Source organism: Prionailurus viverrinus, chromosome A2, assembly GCF_022837055.1.
Source record: "Prionailurus viverrinus isolate Anna chromosome A2, UM_Priviv_1.0, whole genome shotgun sequence".
NCBI classification, from domain to species: domain Eukaryota; kingdom Metazoa; phylum Chordata; class Mammalia; order Carnivora; family Felidae; genus Prionailurus; species Prionailurus viverrinus.
In genome coordinates, this window is record NC_062562.1 from 19454613 (window position 1) to 19477563 (window position 22951).

General features: G+C 43.7%; 1 protein-coding gene across 3 annotated transcripts in view; it reads left to right on the forward strand.

Annotated features, from left to right (window-relative positions):
* Positions 1 to 22951, forward strand: part of DOCK3 (dedicator of cytokinesis 3) — a 580531-nt gene that overhangs the window by 531835 nt on the left and 25745 nt on the right. For all 3 annotated transcript variants that reach the window (XM_047849906.1, XM_047849909.1, XM_047849907.1), the window contains 5 exons: positions 7082 to 7167; positions 9932 to 10027; positions 14381 to 14441; positions 14948 to 15041; positions 17350 to 17498. In XM_047849906.1, the coding sequence (XP_047705862.1) occupies positions 7082 to 7167; positions 9932 to 10027; positions 14381 to 14441; positions 14948 to 15041; positions 17350 to 17498 (486 nt within the window). The remainder of the gene's footprint in view (positions 1 to 7081; positions 7168 to 9931; positions 10028 to 14380; positions 14442 to 14947; positions 15042 to 17349; positions 17499 to 22951) is intronic.

A 22951-nucleotide genomic window follows, 5' to 3' on the forward strand; every position in this document is an offset into this window, starting at 1 on the left:
GAAAGTGGTCTAGTTTCAACCTTCTGCATGTTGCTGTCCAGTTCTCCCAGCACCATTTGTTAAAGAGACTGTCCTTTTTCCACTGGATATTCTTTCCTGCTTTGTCAGAGATTAGTTGGCCATACGTTTGTGGGTCTACTTCTGGGGTTTCTATTCTATTCCATTGGTCTGTATGTCTGTTTTTGTGTCAATACCATGCTGTCTTGATGATTACAGCTTTGTAGTAGAGGCTAAAGTCTGGGATTGTGATGCCTCCTGCTTGGGTCTTCTTCTTCAAAATTACTTTGGCTATTCAGGGCCTTTGGTGGTTCCATATGAATTTTAGGATTGCTTGTTCTAGCTTCGAGAAGAATGCTGGTGCAATTTTGATTGGGATTGCATTGAATGTATAGATAGCTTTGGGTAGTATTGACATTTTGACAATATTTATTCTTCCAATCCATGAGCATGGAATGTTTTTCCATTTCTTTATATCTTCTTCCATTTCCTTCATAAGCTTTCTATAGTTTCCAGCAGACAGATCTTTTACATCTTTGGTTAGGTTTATTCCTAGGTATTTTATGCTTCTTGGTGCAATTGTGAATGGGATCAGTTTCTTTATTTGTCTTTCTGTTGCTTCATTATTAGTGTATAAGAATGCAACTGATTTCTGTACATTGATTTTGTATCCTGCGACTTTGCTGAACTCATGTATCAGTTCTAGCAGACTTCTGGTGGAGTCTATCGGGTTTTCCATGTATAATATCATTTCATCTGCAAAAAGTGAAAGCTTGACTTCATCTTTGCCATTTTTGATGCCTTTGATTTCCTTTTGTTGTCTGATTGCTGATGCTAGCACTTCCAACACTATGTTAAACAACAGCGGTGAGAGTGGACATCTCTGTCGTGTTCCTAATCTCAGGGAGAAAGCTCTCAGTTTTTCCCCATTGAGGGTGATATTAGCTGTGGGCTTTTCATAAGTGGCTTTTATGATGTTTAAGTATGTTCCTTCTAGCCCGACTTTCTTGAGGGTTTTTATTAAGAAAGGATGCTGATATTTGTCAAATGCTTTTTCTGCATCGATTGCCAGGATCATACGGTTCTTATCTTTTCTTTTATTAATGTGATGTATCACGTTGATTGATTTGCGAATGTTGAACCAGCCCTGCAGCCCAGGAATGAATCCCACTTGATCATGGTGTATAATTCTTTTTATATGCTGTTGAATTCGACTTGCTAGTATCTTATTGAGAGTTTTTGCATCCATATTCATCAGGGATATTGGCCTGCAGTTCTCTTTTTTTGCTGGGTCTCTGGTTTAGGAATCAAAGTAATGCTGGCTTCATAGAATGAGTCTGGAAGTTTTCCTTCCCTTTCTATTTTTTGGAATAGCTTGAAAAGGATAGGTATTATCTCTGCTTTAAATGTCTGGTAGAAAGAATGAAATATGGCCCTTTGTAGCAACATGGATAGAAGTGGAGAGTGTTATGCTAAGTGAAATGAGCCATACAGACAAAGACAGATACCATATGGTTTCACTCTTATGTGGATCCTGAGAAACTTAACAGGAACCCATGAGGGAGGGGAAGGGAAAAAAAAAAAAGAGGTTAGAGTGGAAGAGAGCCAAAGCATAAGGGACTCTTAAAAACAGAACAAACTGAGGGTTGATGGGGGGTGGGAGGGAGGGGAGGGTGGGTGATGGGTATTGAGGAGGGCACCTTTTGGGATGAGCACTGGGTGTTGTATGGAAACCAATTTGACAATAAATTTCATATATTGAAAAAAAAATTAAAAATAAATAAATGTCTGGTAGAATTCCCCAGGGAAGCCATCTGGTCCTGGACTCTTATTTGTTGGGAGATTTTTGATAACTTATTCCATTTCTTCACTGGTTATGGGTCTGTTCAAGTTTTCTATTTCTTCCTGTTTGAGTTTTGGAAGAGTGTGGGTGCTTAGGAATTTGTCCATTTCTTCCAGGTTGTCCAGTTTGTTGGCATGTAATTTTTCTTAGTATTCCCTGATAATTGCTTGTATCTCTGAGGGATTGGTTGTAATAATTCCATTTTCATTCATGATTTTATCCTTTTGGGTCCTCTCCCTTTTCTTTTTGAGAAGCCTGGCTAGAGGTTTATCAATTTTGTTTATTTTTTCAAAAAAACCAACTCTTGGTTTCGTTGATCTGCTCTACAGTTTTTTTAGATTCTATATTATTTCTGCTCTGACCTTTATTATTTCTCTTCTTCTGCTGGGTTTGGGGTGTCTTCTTCTGCTGGGTTTGTGCTGTTCTGCTTCTATTTCCTTTAGGTGTGCTGTTAGATTTTGTATTTGGGATTTTTCTTGTTTCTTGAGATAGGCCTGGATTGCAATGTATTTTCCTCTCAGGACTGCCTTTGCTGCATCCCAAAGCATTTGGATTGTTGTATTTTCATTTTCATTTGTTTCCATATATTTTTAAATTTCTTCTCTAATTGCCTGGTTGACCCATTCATTCTTTAGTAGGGTGTTCTTTAACCTCTATGCTTTTGGAGGTTTTCCAGACTTTTTTCTGTGGTTGATTTCAAGCTTCATAGCATTGTGGTCTGAAAGTATGCATGGTATGATCTCAATTCTTGTATACTTATGAAGGGCTGATTTGTGACCCAGTATGTGATCTATCTTGGAGAATGTTGCATGTGCACTGGAGAAGAAAGTATATTCTGTTGCTTTGGGATGCAGAGTTCTAAATATATCTGTCAAGTCCATCTGATCCAGTGTATCATTGTTTCTTTATTTGTTTCTTTATTGATCCTGTGTCTAGATGATCTATCCATTGTTGTAGGTGGAGTATTAAAGTCCCCTGCAGTTACCAGATTCTTATCAATAAGGTTGCTTATGTTTGGGATTGTTTTATATATTTGGGGGCTCCCATATTCAGCACATAGACATTTATAATTGTTAGCTCTTCCTGATGGATAGACCCTGTAATTATTATATAATGCCCTTCTTCATCTCTTGTTACAGCCTTTAATTGAAAGTCTAGTTTGTCTGATATAAGTATTGCTACTTCAGCTTTCCTTTGACTTCCAGTAGCATGATAGATAGTTCTCCATCCCCTCACTTTCAATCTGAAGGTGTCCTCAGGTCTAAAATGAGTCTCTTGTAGACAGCAAATAGATGGGTCTTCTTTTTCTATCCATTCTGATACCCTATGTCTTTTGGTTGGAGCATTTAGTCCATTTACATTCAGTGTTATTATAGAAAGATATGGGTTTAGAGTCATTGTGATGTCTGTAGGTTTCATGCTTGTGGTGATGTCTCTGGTATTTTGTGGTCCTTGAAACATTTCATTCACAGAATCCCCCTTAGGATCTCTCATAGGGCTGGTTTAGTGGTGATTAAATCCTTCAATGTTTGTTTGTTTGGGAAGACCTTTATTTCTCCTTCTATTCTAAATGACAGACTTGCTGGATAAAGGATTCTCAGCCACATATTTTTTTTATTTATCACATTGAAGATTTCCTGCCATTCCTTTCTGGCCTGCCAAGTTTCAGTAGATAGGTCTGTGACTAGTCTTATAGGTCTCCCTTTATAAGTTAGAGCTTAATTACGTTCTTACAACCCCACTTCTCACAACTCTGCTGTCCTTTGACGTCTCAGACTGCAGGCTACCCTTTCTGTGTGCCCCACACCAAGCACTGACCATGCTGGCCTGTGTTAGCTGTTGTCCCTGCCTCCTCTACCAGATGATGAGCTAGGTATTGGGCACCAGGGCCGTTTCTTGTGCATTTTTCCTTAGAACCCAACATAGTCCCTGAGACATGTTAGATTCATGGAGATGAAAATCAAAGTTAACATTTATTGAGCACTTCTAAGAGCTAGAGCACAAGGACACCAAAGAAGACTGTTAACCACCATTACTCTTTCACAAACAAGGAAATGTAGGCTTAGAGAAGTAAATATCTTGCCCTGAAGTAGGCAGCTGGTTGTCACAGGACAAATATTTGTTGAATGTATAATAAGATGTCACTTGTCATTTCAGGAATATTGATTCCATAGAATAAAAGTAATTCTGAAAACACAAAATTGTCAATATTACCAACTATGACATGATATATATATATATTTTTTTTTAATGTTTATTTTTGAGAGAGAGAGAAACAGTGTGAGTGGGGAAGGGGCAGAGAGAGAGAGACACAGAATCCAAAGCAGGCTCCAGGCTCCGAGCTGTCAGCTCAGAGCCCGACATAGGGCTCAAACCTATGAACCTTGAGATCATGACCTGAGCCAAAGTCGGACACTTAACTTCCTGAGCCACCCAGGTACCCCATGACACGATATATTTGAAGAACTTAGCATTTTATTTTACTTAAAGACATTGGTTTTGCATACATTGATCTACAGCATTACCTGTTTTGGATTTCTCAGTTTCTCCTAATAACTTCTCCCTTTATCAGCATTATAGAGGGTGATGAAGTAATATCCCCATATCTTCCCATCACCAACTCCTCTGCCTAATACAGAAGTTCTAACACTTGAATAGGCATCACAACTGGGAGGGCTTATTGAAACAGATTGCTTCTCCTTTTCCCAAGTTTCTGATCCACTGGGAGCCTGAGAATCTTCATTTCTAATGATATCTAATGACTGATACTGCTAGCCCAGGGGCCCATTTTGAGAATTCAAGGGAACTACTGCACCCATGTTTACACAGTCATACCCCCTGCTGCTCCAGGTCCCTTTCCCCTATTTGCCATGTCCTGTAAAACACAATCTACCTATACCTGCATGTTTGAAGAGAGATCCCTTATTATAAACAGACCCTTCTTCCCCTGGGAGGCTTGTGGGCCACTGATTTACCCAGTAAGAAGAGACAAGATTTGAACTGAGAATAAGATCCCTTGGCCTCTGGTCCTGGCTCTATCTGACTTTACATGACCCAGGCAAGTCCCTGCTGAAGTCTCTTCACAGAGAAAGACATGGCATCAATCCCTAAGGACCCCTGGTCTCATATTTTCTTTCTCTGAAATGCATATTCAAGCAGCTGACTCATCAGGCCATACGTGAATGTGTGACAGTCTCTGCAGAGCAGACCACTATAAACAGAGCCACATTTATTCATCCATTCTCATTTCCTGCTGAAGGGGTTCAGAAACCATAATTGCCTTCAATGAATTTTCTAATTCAATTATTTTTTTATAACTTCATTGCTTTAGGACTCTTTGGCCCTATGTGAAGTGAGAAAATGCTTCTGTTATAGCTCATTATTAAAAGCAGCCATGCCTCTTTGTTTATATGAAGTATTTATATAAATAATACCAAAATACCACATTTTTTTAATATGATTTATTGTCAAACTAGCTAACATACAGTGTATACAGTGTTCTCTTGGATTCGAGAGTAGATTTCCATGATTCATCACTTACATACAACACCCAGTGCTCATCCCAAGTGCCCTCCTCAATGCCCATCACTCATTTCCCCTACCCCCATCAACTCCTCAGTTTGTTCTCTGTATTTAAGAGTCTTTTATGGTTTGCCTCCCTCCTTCTCTGTTTGTAACTATTTTTTTTCCTTCCCCTCCTCCATGGTCTTCAGTTAAGTTTCTCAAATTCCACATATGAGTGAAAACATATATCTGTCTTTCTCTGACTGAGTTTCTCTTATTTCACTTAGCATAATACCCTCCAGTTCCATCCTCGTTGTTGCAAATGGCAAGATTTCATTCTTTTTCATCACTTAGTAGTATTCCATTGTATATATAAACCACATTTTCTTTATCCATTCATCAGTTGATGGACATTTGGACTCTTTCCATAATTGGCTATTGTTGATAGCACTGCTATGAATATTAAGGTGCATGTACCCCTATGAATCAGCACGCTGTTTCCTTTGGATAAATTCCCAGTAGTGTTCTTGCTGGGTCATAGTGTAATTCTGTTTTCAACTTTTTGAGGAACCTCCACACTGTTTTCCAGAGTGGCTGCACCAGTTTGCATTCCCACCAACAGTGCAACAGGGTTCCCCTTTTTCCACATCCTCATCAACATCTGTTGTTTCCTGAGTTGTTAATTTTAGCCACTCTTGAGTGGTGTGAGGTGCCACAATACTACATTAAAAATGTTTATTTTTTTTTATTTTTAATGTTTATTAATTTTGAGAAAGACAGAGAGACAGTGGGAGCAGAGTAGGGACAGAGAGAAGGAGACACAGAATCCAAAGCAGGCTCCAGGCTCTGAGCTGTCAGCAGAGCCTGATACAGGGCTCAAACTCACGAGCAGTGGGATCATGACCTGAGCCGACTTCAGACGCTCAACCAACTGAACCACCCAGGCGCTCCCAGTACCACATTTTAAAGGCTAATGAGGGGTTTAAAAGACTTTTATCTCACATCACTTATGACTAATTTCTCACCTCAGAGTAAATCCAGTGAGGCTTATTGGAAGTGGCTGAGCACTGCTGAACACCTTGCAGATCAGTTGAGTAGGAAAAAGTACAGTATTGCTCCTCACGGTTTAAGAATTCAGTAACAAATGCAGGTGCCCCAGTGAGGAGGCAGTGGCGAGGCAGCAGCCCCAAGGGCTCTAGGTCCTGTGGGGACAAACAGTGGAGCTTTTTATCCTGAAGTAGAATCTCTGAAGGAAACACTCATACCTTGCTCAACTCAGAATCATGTCAGCCATTCGAGTAAGGGCTAGCCCTGCTGCAAGCTTCCTTTGTGACTGGCTGACTAGAGGGTAAAGTTCTAACCAAATGTATTTTACTCACACAAATTCTTTTGAGTGTACATTTTTTTAACAAAGAGAAACACTTGACAAAGACCTCTTTTGTATCCAAAATACTTTTCTTTACATGGAATCCTTGCCTTTTGACCCTAGACTGGGAAAAGAGTATCTGAGGTGTGTAAGTTCCAACTTTAAACCACTGGAGTGGGGAGCCTTCCTAATCAAGGGGGCAGAGTGGTTTCTTGGTGCTGTAGATGAGGTCCTGCCTTCCCTCGGATTTATTTGGTACAAGGACAAAATCAGGAAGCAGTTCCCAGCCATTCTCACCTGTGGTAGGAGCTAGATTTCCCAATCTTCCTCTGAGGTCAGCTTGGGTTCATGAAGTCTCTGCTTCCCTCTAGGTGGAGGCTGAGCTGATTGACAAGCTGGACAGCATGGTGTCAGAAGGGAAAGGCGACGAGAGTTACAGAGAGCTCTTCGGCCTGCTGTAAGCTGCTTTAGCCCCAAGCACCCCACACTGGGGGAGGGGGTGAAATGGGCTGATGAGGGGTAGGGGTGCAACCCACGCTGGCTGGGCTTCAGAGGGTGAGTATCAGGAGTGACCTAGATTGTTCCTAGTCAATAGGACAGTGGCATTATGGCAGCAAGCTCTCAGGGATTGCCATAGTTGGCTAAAGAGGTAGAGACAGGCGGTAACTCTGAGCTCTTAGATTTGCTGATAGGAAAAGGGTCTTTATATGTCTTCATAGCATGCACTGTATCCAGTTGGGCACATAGCCCATGGGGACTCTCTGAGGGCTCAGTGCTGGCATTTCTGAGAGGTAAACAGTTAAATCCTTGCTTCATAAGATGGTACAATCAACTTTGAAAAAACACTACCATGGATCTTGTGACTTTAACAAATTGTGCCCACTCTCCAGGACAGCTTCCCTGTTTGTGAAACAGGGTGTTTGTACTGAGTGATGTCAGGGATTTTCCCAGGTCCACATTCATAGCTCCTGTCTTTTTTTTTTTAAACATTTATTTATTTTTGAGACACAGAGAGACAGAGCATGAACAGGGGAGGGTCAGAGAGAGGGAGACACAGAATCTGAAACAGGCTCCAGGCTCTGAGCTGTCAGCACAGAGCCCGATGCGGGGCTCAAACTCACGGACCATGAGATCAACCTGAGCCAAAGTCGGACGCTTAACAGACTGAGCCACCCAGGCGCCCCTCATAGCTCCTGTCTTGAAATGTTGGAGGCCAAGAGTCTTTGCCACAGGGCTAAGTCCAAAGGAGGGACTCGGGAGAGCCATGATTCTCCCAGATAGATAGTGATGCTGGACATTTTATCTTCCAAAAAAACAAAATCTTTAGACTTTTATAGCTCTAGAGTCCCCTCCCATCTCACTCATTATTTCCAGCTTTAATATTTTCTTTGTTTTCATGCCATTTTGAAGACAAGCCTATGGCATATTTTTCCAATAATAATACTGTACATTTGCTTAGAACTTTACAGTGTACAAATGTGTTGACGTTTCTTACTTAATCCTCACAACACACCTGTGAAGTGAGCAGGGCAGAAATTATCTTCATGAATAAAGGTGGTGAAACTGAGATGAGGAAAGTGTTAGCATGCCCTCGGTTGAATGACCTGTGAAAAGCCACTCTGGGGGGAGGACTCAGATCTTCCAATTTCAAGAAGGGGGAATCTTTCTGCTATATCCTACCCACTTTGTTCCTTAATGAGTCACACAAAATGTGAATTTATTTGAAATTTAAATAATTATAATTTGTGTAAATGAATCTATACCTTAGTATTTTTCTTTTAGCTAAAGATGTTTCTAACTGTGGAAATAATGCAGAGAAATCTCTTCCTAAGTCACTAACAGATGATTTTACTACAAAGGAAAAAGCACACAAATAACTTTCACTTACTAATTACCTGACCAAATAGTGTTTCATAAACTCTTCTAAATCATGTTTGAGGACTGAAAACTTCCGAGAACCATAAAGCAGCATTTCCCAATTTGTGTTTTGGGGAAGTTGCTGGGGGAAAAAAGTAAGTGGTCAGTTCAGAAAAGATTCAGTTAAACAAAATTGAGCATACCTCTATTACAGGACTTAGCAAAGCCTTTAATAGGCAGAAAGATGTGAAATATCTCTGACAGGAGTGTGTAGTGACCAGCATTTCCCAGGCTTGTTTGCTCGCAGAACACCTTTCTTGGTCCCCCAGGACAGCAGAGCTCTGGAGAATAGTTTGGGAAATACTGACACAGTGGCTTCATCCACACAGCTCAGAGGCCAGAGCAATGGTGTGCCTTCTCTCTCTAGTAATATAAGTCACATGGGAAACCCTCACTTTCCCAGAAGCCTCAGCTCAGGCCATATACTCTGTGTGGGGAAGACTGTCGCTGTCATGGCAGCATTAACAGCAGCCAGGTTGTGAGTGGGAGTGCCCAGTGCTGGGCTTTTAGCTGGGCCTGCCACTCCAGGTGACTTTCATGACTTTTAGGCAGTGAGGGACAGTGTAGAAGGGAATCAGGAATGAGACCTGGACCTGGGCTCATCACTAGAGCAAGCAGAGAGTCTAGGTCATCATCCCCTAGGAGAGATCTGTGGGAAGGCAGAGAAGCCAGAGGCTACCCTGAGGTGCCAGGAGCATGGGCTGGCAAATGAGAAAAGGACCTGGGCATTTAGCTCTTGGCTCTGGCAATTTTCACTTGGAAACATCCCCTGACAGTGGAGATGACCAGGTATAACTCCTAGTTTCACTCACTGCCCTTCATACTAGGCCCTCAAGACTAGTCGGAACCTTTTCCTTGGTTTACATGAAAAGTTGAGTTTGTATGTTTGCTGAGGATGCCTCTGAGTGGTGATGGAGGTAGTTGGCCAACTGCAAAGCCAGATCCATCCTCAGTGGGCTCTTATTCAGCTGCTGTTTTAGAACAAACCTCACAGCATACACCTAAAGGGCTGGGGCTTTAAAACCCCTTCCTCAGTTCATTGGCATCCTTAGGAACTTATACAGGAAAATGGAAAATATGCTCATCTGTTCCTGCCAGTTCAGTAATCACCTTGTCTTTGCTTTCTGCTGCATGGAGTAGAACCCAGCTGTTTGGGCCCTACCCCAGGTAAGACTGTAGTGTGGTAAGTCTTCTGTCTCCAGATCCATCACAGGCTCCATGGGCTCTGGGACCTCACTTTTGTGCCCAAAGAAGGCTCATAAATTGTATACTGTGTTTGTTTCCCCCCACCCTCCAACTAATAGCCTACTGGAGAAGGTTGAACAGGAAACATGGCGTGAAACTGGCATTTCCTTTGTGACCTCAGTCACCCGGCTCATGGAACGCCTTCTTGACTACAGGTATCTTCTCAGGCACCTACCTATCTGACCTCTTGTCTGATCAGGATACTTGCCTCAGCAAGGACATCCTCTGACCTTAAAATTGAAACCATGTGGCCTTCAGGGGGAGGACTCTTCTGGTTTGGGTGCCATCATCAGTCATTGGGAATCTACTGATGGCCAAAGAGAGGGAAAGAGTCCTCTCCCAGGGGTAGGCCAGGGCTTCCTAGGATCCCCCCTGATATGTGAGCACATATATCCAGGAGGCATCCCAGGGACATTCAGGTTTCCATCTAGAAAGGTCACAGCTCAGAGCAATGCAGCGAACAACTGTAGGTCCTTTGTGCTGTGTTCCTGAGAGCCATATGACAGATGGGCAGGGAAATATCACCCGGTACAGAAGTGTGACACAGCAGGACTTCCAGTTGGTTTTTCCAGGCACTGGGGATCCTACTTTTCCATGCCTCCATTCTTTGCCTAAAGTGTTTTTTTCTGTCCCTTGGTCCTGACCATGAACAGATTAGAGGAAGCAGCCTGTGAGCTCAGAGATCTTTATGCTATGTTCAGTTTGAGAGTTCATGTAAAATTAGTTTTTTCATGAAATCTTGCTTTCTGTCATATCACAACTTTTGAATTACTCCAGATGGGACAATGAAGCCACCATTGCAGGCTTCATTATTCTCTTAGCAGAGTTCATGTGGTGGCTAAGGGTACCTTTTAGGAGCCTAGAGGGAGGTGATAGGGAATGAGGAAGAATGACGGAGGAAATCCATCCCCAAGCAATAGTTGTCTCCTCTGTGCTACAAGACATGTAAACGCCAAGGGAGAGCACTTCCAACCCATGCATCAGGAAATGAGGGGGTTTAGGCCACCTCCAGTTGCTGCTGAATAGAAGGTACTCCTATGGCAAGACTTCTGCTTTGCAGAAGACTCAGGTGTCCAGTGTACTATCTGGACATGGAAATGGAATTCCTGAGAAATGGGTTCCCATCTTAGGCATCCCCTCTTCCTGTAGCACAGTTGTCCTTGTGCAAGTTTCAGCCCATTTTTCCTGGACCTTAAAAGTTGATAAGTGGCCTTTTGGGGATGCCTTTTAGAACAGTGGACTCCTTTGTTCATGCCATATCCCCAGCCTTTTCTGTACCTGCTATCAGACAGGGAAGAGGGATGCACAAAACTCTATACCTCCCCCTCCCTAAAACATTTACTAAAGGTTAAGCTCTATTCATTATGGCCTACCAGAAAGAGCCTAAATTAATTTCTTAGCCTAGTTCTAGCTTCCTGTTTGATTTTTGTATCTACCTTGTACAAACAGCTCAAACTCATGGCCAAACCCAATTTCATTCTCTTCCATTTCTTGTCTCAATAATGGGTTCATTAAAAAACAAAATTCATGCTCTTTCACATGGCAGCAAAGCCCCTTCATAAACTGGCCTTTGCCTACTCCTCCAGCCCTGTTCCTTGACAGTCCCAGCACCCATGTGCACATACTAACCTCCTAGTGTTGTTCCCTGTTAACACAAAAGGAAACACCACAATGTTTATCATGGCTCTTATCTGTTAAAAATACACTATGTGCTTTGTGCTTGACAAGCATTATCTCTAATCTCATAAGGAGCTGTGAAGGGTTATCCCTGTTTTTATCAGTGAAGAAACACCAGTGATAGGAAATGCCATTGCTGGGATTTGAACCCACATCTGACTCAAGAGCCATGCCCTATTCTTTCATCCATGTTGTCACCACTCACATCCCTTCTCTTCAGGCTTCTCTACATGCAATGTCCTCCCAAGAGTGGCCTTCCTACCAAGCCCCATCAAGGAAGTTTTGCCAGATAAAAGCTTACCTGGATCTGTATACACTTCTTTCAAAGCATCAGTCACCTTGCATGATGATCATTTGTCACCTTTCTGACTCATTCAATTGAAGAAAGAAGCCTCTTGAGGACAGGGACCTTATCCTTATCTCCCTGGTCCCCTGCATGGAGCCTTGATGGTCCTCTGACAAGTGTACGGTATATATTGACCAATTGGAAGACCGTGCAGGAACCAAAGTAGTCTCTTTTACCCCAGTGCAGTTTAGTGCAATAAGAACCTACTAAGAAAATAGTTGACAGATACATATACATTGATTAGGCAAATAATTAATAGGTTGTTCTCCAGAATGATCTGAACCTAGAGTGTGAGACTCTGTTTTAGACTAGCATGAACCTTAAGTACTCAGAGGAGTACCTCTTCAACTTTTGTGTGAATGATACTCTGTGTCAGATATAAAGATGCTCACTGGTGGCAACTGTATTTCTCAGGTTAGGAAGCAGAGCCCCGTGGGGTAGGGGGAGTGGTTCTTAGTGCCCTGGAACATACAGGGACAGGGCTAGGATTGCCAAGCCCTTGGGACTTTAAGTGGAACCTCCACCTGGAAGAGGAACTGGAGGTTATGGAGCCTTCCTTTCTCAGGCCTCTCCAGTTGCACTAAGGGCTGCCTGGGCCCTGGTCTAGGTCACCACAAGCCCAGTGCTCACAACCGGTTGCTTCAGAAGCCTCTTTAGGAGGGTCTTCCCTGTTCGTCCTCCAGAGAAAGAACAGGGGAGAGCAATGGCTGCACCCAAGTCAGAGGCTTTAAAAGGTGTCCTCTATGTTGAGTAGCCACACAGAAGTGATGCACAGCCACACAGAAGAGAAGAGGCAGCTGTTAGCAGTGCATGGGAGAGGTGGTCATAGAGCACAAAGGTGTAGGGAATGGCCCTGCCATCACAGGGTTGAGGACAATACTTTCCTGTTTAATTGACTTGGCAATGAAGTTCTAGTTATAGCCAAAAAGAAGATGATGCCTGGTAAGTGTTTCAGATGCTTTCTAGAAAAAACAAAACAAACAAACAAAAAAAAAACACTAAATGCCAAAGTAGCTAGTTGAGACCTCACTACTCTCTATCGGCCAACTTATTGGAGAGACAGATGCTTCCTGCCACTTTCTATGTTGCTTGTAACTAACTAGTTGGCCATCTGGTCCACCTCTTAAAAAGTCACAGCATTTTCCTGTCCCTACTAGCACTAAAAGGTTCTGCAGTAGCCTGTTAAGGACCCCCATGTCTGACTACAGAGGAACCAAATGCCATATGGCAGTTAGGGAACCAAAAAAGGAGGACGACCTTGGTTTCAAATCCCACAGAGCTGCCACTTCTGATAGTAGCCCTCCATAGAAGGGAGGACACTTGGCTTTGCAGAATATCATGAGAGTTGTGTGGATTTTTCAGTATTCCTTTCTTTCAAAGAAGTTATCCCTTTGTGAGCTGGATTGCAGCTGGGAAGGCGGGGATAACTAACTTTGTCACATTATCACCCAGAGGTTCAGTGACTTGGACTAAGGCTCCTGACTCCCAACTGTGATGTTTCTCACTGGGCCCCATGCCTGTTAGTAGAGCAAAGTCAAGATACTCTCTCCACCTGATCTTAGTGGTCCATAAACCCACTTATACTGCCTTTCCCTAACACACAGCTACACAAGGAACTATATCTATATGCCAGAGCACTGTAGAGTGCCATAGAAGGAGACACAGCAAACAGATGGAACTCTGGCTGGCTGTGTGTAGAGGAGGCTTCTGGCGAGATTCACCATTCTGGTTCTCCTTCTCCTTTGTCTCCTTGTGCCAAGACTCTGCTACTTCCAGAGGAGCTTGGTTTTGACCAGTCCTCCTCTCTCCCTAGGGAAGGATCCATTCTCAGTGTTCCTGTTGTTCTGTGTCTCACAGACCAGCCTTGACCCCTCTTACACCCAACCCTGCTCTGATCAGCATGAATGTAACTCAGCCCTGGGTGAAGCTACCCCTAAATCAGAAAGAAACTTTAAACCTGCTGCTTCTACTTAGTACACAGGAAGGAAACCATAGGGAGAAAAGCCAGTAAGATGGTTAACATGGTGGCCATGCCACGGTTGCTGTAACCACAGGGTCTTGAAGCTAGGTCTCTGGAGTGGAGCATATTGGCTTCTGTTGAATGCTGTCCTACAAAATGAAACTTTCCCTGTAAGACAAGCTCTGTGCCTCTCCTTCTGGGGACTTGAGGATTTGACATTTATCTTTACTGATACATTCTTCTGTGCTGAGGATATTGGTACTACCCTAATGTACCATCTGGGCTCTACACTCTGCCACCAGAATGAGAGGTTCAGTTGAACAGAGATCTCTGAACCCTAGAAGTGGGTCCAAACCTCAGAGGGAGCTCACTGTATAGCCCCCACCTGTGGAAGCATTTTCTGTTGGAGAGCATCTTAATTTAGGGTTTAGTTATACTAATGCCTCTGTGACACTGCAGTTCTATGCATTGTTCCAGAGCCACCACTTCATGCCATGGGACATTCATCTGTGCTCTCCTTTCCAGGGACTGCATGAAAGGAGAGGAAACAGAGAATAAGAAGATTGGCTGCACTGTTAACCTGATGGTGAGAAGACATGGGCCCCTCCTCCTATCTGTCCAGCGGAATAGCTTCTGGCCTGCACTGTGACAGGCTTGGCCCTTCTACTGTGGCTGCAAGCCTGAGGACTTGAGTCAGGATATCAGCTCTGTCCCTAATATCTCAGAGACCTGCACCTCATCAGTCACATTTTCACTTGAGAAAAGAATGTTCTCCTTGGACAGAACTCTATCCTTGGCCTCTTAACAAGGTCCAGTCAACCATGAAATACCCTAATTCCCAGTCTGCCTTGGCACTCCTCCTCTTTCTCAATATTTGGATTCCCGCAGATCTGCCATTCGTTCCACCATACCTGGGGAGCAGTTGTGCCTTCTGGCTGATCCTTTCTCTTGCTGGTGCTGTCTGTGTCCATGGCCTGCCCTCCTCCTGTCCAGTACACCCAGGGCTTTGGCCAGCTGCCTGGAGCTCAGGTATGGCCTCCACAGGTGGAAACCTCTCTCATCTTTATGCGTATTTCCTTTTCTCTCTCACAGAACTTTTACAAATCTGAGATTAACAAAGAAGAGATGTATATCCGCTATATCCATAAGCTTTGTGACATGCATTTGCAGGCTGAAAACTACACAGGTGAGTAGAAGGGGGACCCAACCATGTCTCCCTGTGAGGAAAGACTGGACAGGTGTGCACAGCTAGCAGTGAAAGGCTCTGAACTGGTGCCTGCCAGATCTTAGCGGAGTGTTGGGGCCTATGTTGCCCCCTCACTTCATTCTTTCCTTCAAATCCTTTGTCACATATGGCAGAAAGAAAGCAAGCATAAATTCCACTTGTGCCTTCATGCCATGTCCTCTGCTGTCTGAGGCTGTTCTGCTCTCTCCTTGCCTCCTGTCCATCCCCTCTGAGGCCTCAAGGGTAACCTCCAAATTCTCATGCACTAGGTTCAGAGCATCCTGAGCTCACTGTCCCTCTCTAAGAGCAGAGCCTTCTTGACCTTGAAAACCTTCACAGCCAGAGCTACATGAGGCCATAACACTGAAATATCTGCCTAACTTCTGAACTTGCTAGCAGAACTGCTTTGCAGTCTAGGCTCTTCCCTGCAAAATGCACAGCAGCCCCACTTTGATTTTCCAATAGAAAGTATTGAGAGTGTTCATCTGGCTTTCTGACGGACCATATAGGTGCCCTTTCTACAATTTATTACTAAGGCCCTTTCTAATAGAACAAATTTAAAAGCATTTCAGCCTGCCTGTCACACTGTTTACTGAGTACCACTCAGTCAAGAGGGTATGTGCATGCATGTGTCTCCTGCCTGATCACCTGGTGCCATAGCTTCCCCAAAATAGCCACCTTCTTCACTGCGGTGACTAGCCACTACATCCTAGCTCTTGAGCCATAGGACTTGAATTTGTGTGACAAACCATGAAATTCAAGCTATTCTTATCCACAAACATTACTAGAATTAGATGGGTTTGTAGAAACACAGAACCCTCCTTCCTTATTTCTAGATGTAAGGGATTGTTTGGCATAGATGCCACCTTTTTTGACCACATAAGTTAACAAGAATTAAATCTGAAGTGACTGGACTGAATCTGCCGTTCTCTCTGTCTACTTCCACCCATGATTGCAGCAAGCCTCTGAGAAGACAATAGACTTTTATAAATTCCATATAATATAGAGGCATTTACTAAATTCCTAGAGGTCTGGGCCATGACTGAGAGGTGGGGTCAGGGATTTGGACAGAGAGAGAGGGTGCTAAGCCTTGTCTCTGGCGGCCTCAGGAATAACATCTGAAAAGGATATGATCAGAAAAGAAAAAAATTTCACCTGGTTTCCTAAATTCCAAAGGGAGCCCTTGAGTGCCTCAGGAGCTTGTTCCCCAGAAATAAAAGACTTCCCATCTGGATCCAGTAAGGAGGCATGTGCATCCCTGGGCAGGAAGGTCCAGTGACCAGAGCACAGGCAGAGAGGCAAGGATGAGGAAGAGCCTGGGGAGTGGCTGCAGGCAGGTGTGTTTGGCTAAAACTGGAAGTGGGTCACGGAATAGTTATAAATGAGATTCTTCACAGTTATTGGTAGCGTGTACCAATATAGGTACTTGAGTAGGGCCTTGAAGGCCAGACAGAAGCTGGAGCTAATTACCTTGCCACTAGGAGATGCCCACCAAAAATGACCAAATAGAACAGGAAAGAGCAGACTGTATAATGAGGACCCTGATCAGTGGCTGTAATTAAGTGTGACTCATGCCTTAGAATTTAGGGCCACAGTATTTAGTTGTTCTTGTTTTATATAACTTTCTTGAACAGTTCCACATGTAGGGTAAAGTGTCACTGGGCCTCTGCCCTGAGTTCAGCATCAACTTTGAGCTCCTCCAGGAATGGAGCTTCTGGCTACAGGCCCATCACACACTTACCACCATTTACACGTCTCTCTGGTCCTTGTAGAAACAGTAGAGATGAAGGCCATGCTGAGGTCAGAAAATGTTGCTGTAGGCACTGGGGCTGGCTTAGGGAGGGCTGAGAGAAGACTTGATCAGTGCCCTCCTGCAAGAGCCAGTTCTGAGAAGGTTGGAAAGGAAGCTGTAATACATTGACTAAAAAAGAACCCAAGAATTGACTCTGACATGTCTGTGTCTCCCAAAGCAAGGTAACTTGTGCACAAATTCTCAGGTAGCTGGGTCATATTTCATCTGGAGCCCAGTATCGATAATTAGGCTATGAGAGGAAGTTGTCTACCAGGATCTTTGACTCCTTAATGCTATGGGCAAAGGTTATTGGCTGGCTGGGCAGCCCCTCTATGTAACCTTTGGTATCCAGTTTCCCTGACCTGGGCTGCACATGCCCTATCCTAGCAGAGTGCTTGGGCTAGTCCCCTGGCACCAGACTCCCCCTGGACCCCTGAGGAGAAGTCCCTGGATCTCCATATTGCCTGTTCCCCACAGAGGCCGCATTCACTCTGCTCCTCTACTGTGAGCTGCTGCAGTGGGAAGAACGGCCACTTCGGGAATTCCTCCACTACCCATCCCAGACAGAGTGGCAGCGGAAAGAGGGACTGTGCCGCAAGATCATCCACTACTTCAACAAAGGCAAGGTAGGTGTCATTAGGCAAGCTGTTCAGCTCTTTGGGTTCTACAATAATGCATGCCATCTAGGCACGCTGCAGAGGGTGGTGTGGGGGCGATAAGTGGGTGGATGTCCATGTATGTGCATCAGCTTTGGAGGCAGCATGATTTTCTCTGGGGAAAAAAATATATAGCAGTTTAATTCTGTGGTTTGGAAACCAATTCCAGATTGAGGGTATGAGACAGCCCCACAGAGCACCCTTGCACATCTATAAATGCCGATGCTCCTATAGCAGGGGCTTCTGCCCCTCCCCTTACATTTATTAGATTACATAGAGAATTAATGTTGATTTTCTAATCTGCCATAGAACATATGAGCTATAAAAACGAACGGATTTTAACCTTAGTCAAAGGAGGCCTGTCCTGCCTCTTACTGGTACATGTACTTATCTTGGATTTCCCTTCATCACAGCACAGACTAGACTTCTCTCATTGGGATTCTTCCCCATCAGGCTTGAATCTGTAGGATTGGCAGGCAGTGTCAGCATTGGTTTAGGCCTCCTTGGTGCTTCCCAGCCATCCTGCTCCTCTCTCTCAGCGGGCTCCTTATGGGGCTCTCTGACCACCTACAGTTGGTTGTGGCCCATACACTGAAAAGGCTGGGGTTGTGTGACTTGTTGATGCTGTTTGCTCATTATTCAGCTTTGATCATTGCTTTAAAAACCTGAATTTGGAGTGCCTGGGTGGCTCAGTTGGTTAAGCATCTGACTTCGGTTCAGGTCATGATCTCACAGTTCATGGGTTCATGCCCCACATCAGGCTCTGTACTGACAGCTAGGAGCCTGGAGCCTGGTTTAGATTCTGTGTCTCCCTCTCTCTCTCTGCCCCTCCCCTGCTCGCACTCTGTCTCTCTCTGTCTCTCAAAAATGAATAAGCATTAAATAATTTTTTTAAAGGCTGAATTTAAGGGGTGCCTGGGTGGTTCAGTTGGTTAAGCGTCCAACTTCAGTTTAGGTCATGATCTCACAGTTCGTGAGTTCAAGCCCCACATTGGGCTCTGTGCTGACAGCTCAGAGCCTGGAGCTTGCTTCGGATTCTGTGTCTCCCTCTCTCTGTGCCCCTTCCCCTCTCATGCTCTGTGTCTCTCTCTCTCCTTCTCATAAATAAACATTTAAAAAATTATTTTATTTTATTTTATTTTACTTTTTAATTTTATTTTTTATTTTTTAAAATTTACATCCAAATTAGTTATATAGCGAAACAATGATTTCAGGAGTAGATTCCTTAATGCCCCTTACCCATTTAGGAAATTGGGTTTTTTTAATGTATTTATTCATCATAAAAAAGAAAGATTTAAACATTAATGGCTTTTGCCCATAAATCAAAAAACATTCATTAGTTTCATATAACATAGGGAACATCTTTGTCAAAACCATTCACCCATGCAGGAACCTTTCCAGAATCTCAGGAGCTCTTGTATAACCTAGCCTGGAAAAGGGGCCCATGCTCAGCATTCAGGCAGCTACGTGTGACTGATCCATAGTGCTAGCCCAAAGCCTCCTCTTGTTGCTGGTCCAGGGCTGGACTTAAAGCCCCACACCACTATACTTTCAAGCCTGCCTTTCTGGCACCCAGCCCACCTGGAACTGTCATCTACCCACATCCCCAGCAAGCTCTGCCAGCTCAGGAGTGGCATGATCATGGTGTGAGTGTGCATAAGTGCTTTTAGTGTATTAGTTCTCTTTTCTTTCCGTGGGCACAGAGTACACAGTGGAGAGTTGTCTTGTTCTGACAGAGCCTACCAGTGGGACATGGGAACATTAATTGTTCCCCTCTTCACTAAACACTACAGTAGTGTTTAGAAAATCAGGTTTAAAGCTTAGTATGGATGAAAGAATGAAATGCAAAACCTGCTTGAGTATCATAAATGAACAGATTTGGGGGAAGGACTGGAAGGCTCCGTAGGCCACCTTCTTGAGGATTTCGCACTCATTCTAGTAACCCTGTTTTTTCTGTGAATTTCTGGAATAGCAAGTTCTGTGCTGAGTGCAGAGCCCTTTCATAAGCTCATCCTCAAAGAGATATTTATCACATTCATTCTCTTGAGTTAATATAGAAGGTCCAACTTCTGTGTTTCTGTGCCTTAGTACCCCCGTAGAACCAGTGGATAGGGTTAACCGGCTCTTTAATTGAAGTTAATTATTATTAACTTCAAGTTAACCAGCTCTTAATTGAAGTTGTTATTATTATTATTATTATTATTATTATTATTGGCTCCAGAAAAGCAAAACCAGGCTGCTCCAGAAAAGTGTTCCTGTAGGGTTCTTGGTGTCCAGAGAAAAGCTGCCTTGACAGCAGGAGGAGGGCAAAAAAGAAGACTCTAGGGATGGGCAGGTAAAGGGGTTATAGCCCTCAGCATTCCCAGCACACCCTGCCTCACATGCCAGGCCCTCTACTTTTCTTCCACACTCTCCCAGCCTCTCTGTTATATGCTTTATACAGATAACCTGACTTCCTTTGGTCCTGTGTTTATTTCCTGAGCACCCAGAAGGATTGAGTCAGAAGTTCAACTCATGGTCATACTCTAACCCTGGGCCATTCTCTTCAGTGATGAGAGCCTGGAGCCTGCTCCAAGCTGGACTGAGTTCCAGTCCACAGAGGGTCAGCACTCCCAGGCCAGACAAGGAGAAAGGAAAGAAGTAAAGTTGAAAAGAAGGAAGGAGAGGCTCAAAAATGAGAGTTGGTCCTCCATCGCAGGGCAGAGGGAGCAGACAGGAAGGAAAGCTAGCAGAGGGCTCTGACACCTGCTTATCTGGCATACAGACCATTAAGACTAGAGCAGCCTTCTCTGTGGGGCTGGGCTTGGGCTCTCCTGACTGAGAGTTGCTATTGCCCACACTCCTCTGAAGAAATGATGAATCTGTTGCTTCTAATATGTTGTGTGTAAACAGAAGTACAAAGACCACCAGTCTGAGTCCTGGGCCTTTGCCTTCCTTTTCACTTTGATTAGAATGAGCCCCAAGTGAGTGTAACTTTTGGATCATCCCTGTCAAAGGGGCCACAAGGATGTGTAAAAGCACCCATCTTGCCAGAGCTGGTAGAAATAATTGGATTTCAGACATTGATAAGAAGTTTTGGAGTTGGATTTGCCTTCTGCCAGAAGGCAGGAAACCAAGAGAAAAAATTTAACCAGGGATGCACTGTACCAGCAACACATTCCTCACCTGTGATCAGACGCAGCTCTCAAAGCCCCCAGACCCACCAGAGTTCCAGCACAATCCCTTAAGGCTGACAGAATGTCTTAAAAATCTTGGTCCTGGCTCACTCTAAAGATAATTGAGGGTGGGTGGGAGGAGGGCTTGGAGCAGGAGGGCAAATTACACAAATCAGGCAGAGATGCCAGCAAGGCAGATGAACATTAATCCCAGTAGGGAAGAAGACCTGCTTTACTGGGAGCTACAGGCTGCTAACTGGCTGAGTGCCATTAGCCCTACATGGGGCCCTTATCACCTAAATGAGCAGTTCCCCATGGGGCGCTCTTGGCAAGCTGGCCACAGGTCTGTGCACAGCTCAGCTGCTTAGCCGGCCCCCATGGAGCTGCCTACCAGGCAGACCCTATTGAGGATCCTTGGCTAAAACCTGCCCAAGTAGCACTTGGAGCCGGAAGGGGGGCTGACATGTGCCCCTCAAAAGGGGTATAATATGGGAGTATAAAAGGTTTCCTAGCTCACTGGGGCAGAGGCATTGTATTGGCTCAGGGAGCCAGGGTGTATTTAAAAATTCCCTTTGGTTTGTTTCAAGATTTTTAATTGGCCCTGTGGTTTCAATCCGTATGACATTAATTCTTTCAAAGGATAGAAATAATCTGCTCTTTTTGAGAAACACAGTCCCAGATGACATAGCGTTGTCCTTCTCCTTGATGCTATTTCAAATGGTATTTTTTAAAAATATAGTTCTTACTATTAAAGCATTCATGTTGAAATATGACTAGGTGAAATTATACGATGTCTGAGATTTGCTTCAAAAACTCTGGGGGGCAGTAAGTGGTTGGGGTATGAATGATACAAGACTGGCAATGAGTTGTCAATGACAACTAGTCATTGTTGAGGCTGGGTGATGAGTACCTAGGGGTTCATTCTTCTCTTTTTCTATATGCTTAAAATGTCCTATAATAAAAATTTTTTAATTAGCATTTAGAAGTTGGCAAGAAGAGCCTGGCTGAAATATCAAGTAAACCAGTGATTCCCAGTCTAACAAAAGAAAGCACTATATTAAAAAGCAGGGGAAATGGGCAGTACTGGCCCTTAGTGAAGGCCCCTTAAGCCCTCCACAGGCACCTGTTATATGGGCCTATAACTGTAACAGGGGCCACACCACAGAGACAGCCTGGGACCTCACTAGGCAAGGATCATCTGAAACCTTCTTTGATATTTGAATATTTCTATAAAGGAAGTTGTCAGGCCTACTACTAAGTCCTTGGGTAGCCACTTTCTGCTTGGTTTTTTTAACTGTTTCTGAGCTTCAGTGATCTTAATTCAAAACTCATTGTTTCTGGAGTTCCTGGGTGACACAGTCGGTTAAGCATCTGACTTTGGCTCGGGTCATGATTTCATGGTTTGTGGGTTCGGGCCCCACATCGGGCTCTGTGCAGACAGCTCAGAGCCTAGAGCCTGCTTCAGATTCTGTGTCTCCCTCTCTGTCCCTCCCTCACTCACACTCTGTCTCTCTCTTTCCCAATAATAAACATTTAAGGAAAAATTTAAGTCATTGTTTCTGCCCAGGTGTCCATTGACAGATGAATGGATAAAGAAGAGGTGGTATATATATATATATATATATATATATATATATATATATATATATATATACACACACACACACAATGGAATATTAGCCATAAAAAAAGTGAAATCTTGCCATTTGCGACAACACGGACATAGTTAGAGAGTATTATGCTAAGCAAAATAAGTCAGAGAAAGACAAATATCATATGATCTCACTCATATGTGGAATTTAGAAAACAAAACAAACAGGCAAAGGGAAAAAGAGAGACAAACCAAGAAACAAACTCTTAACTATAGAGAACAAACGGGTGGTACCAGAGGGGAGGTGGGTGGGGAGATGGGTGAAATAGGTGATGGGGATTAAGGAGTGCACTTGCTGTGATGAGCACTGGGTGTTATATGGAAGCATGGAATCACTATATTGTACACCAGAATCTAATATTACATTGTATGTTAACTAACTGGAATTTAAATAAAAGCAAAAGTCATTGCTTCCTTCATTAACTTACTAAATAAATCTTTATTATCTGCTCATGCCTGGCACTGGTCTAGGCTCTGAGGATAAAGTAAATAAACAGGGTCCCTGCCCTCATGTAGTTTATCATCTATTGAGATTAATACAACAAAAAAGTAAATACCTTTAAAGATAACTTGGGAGTACTGAAACAGACAATGGCTGGGGAAGTTCCTGTCCTTGA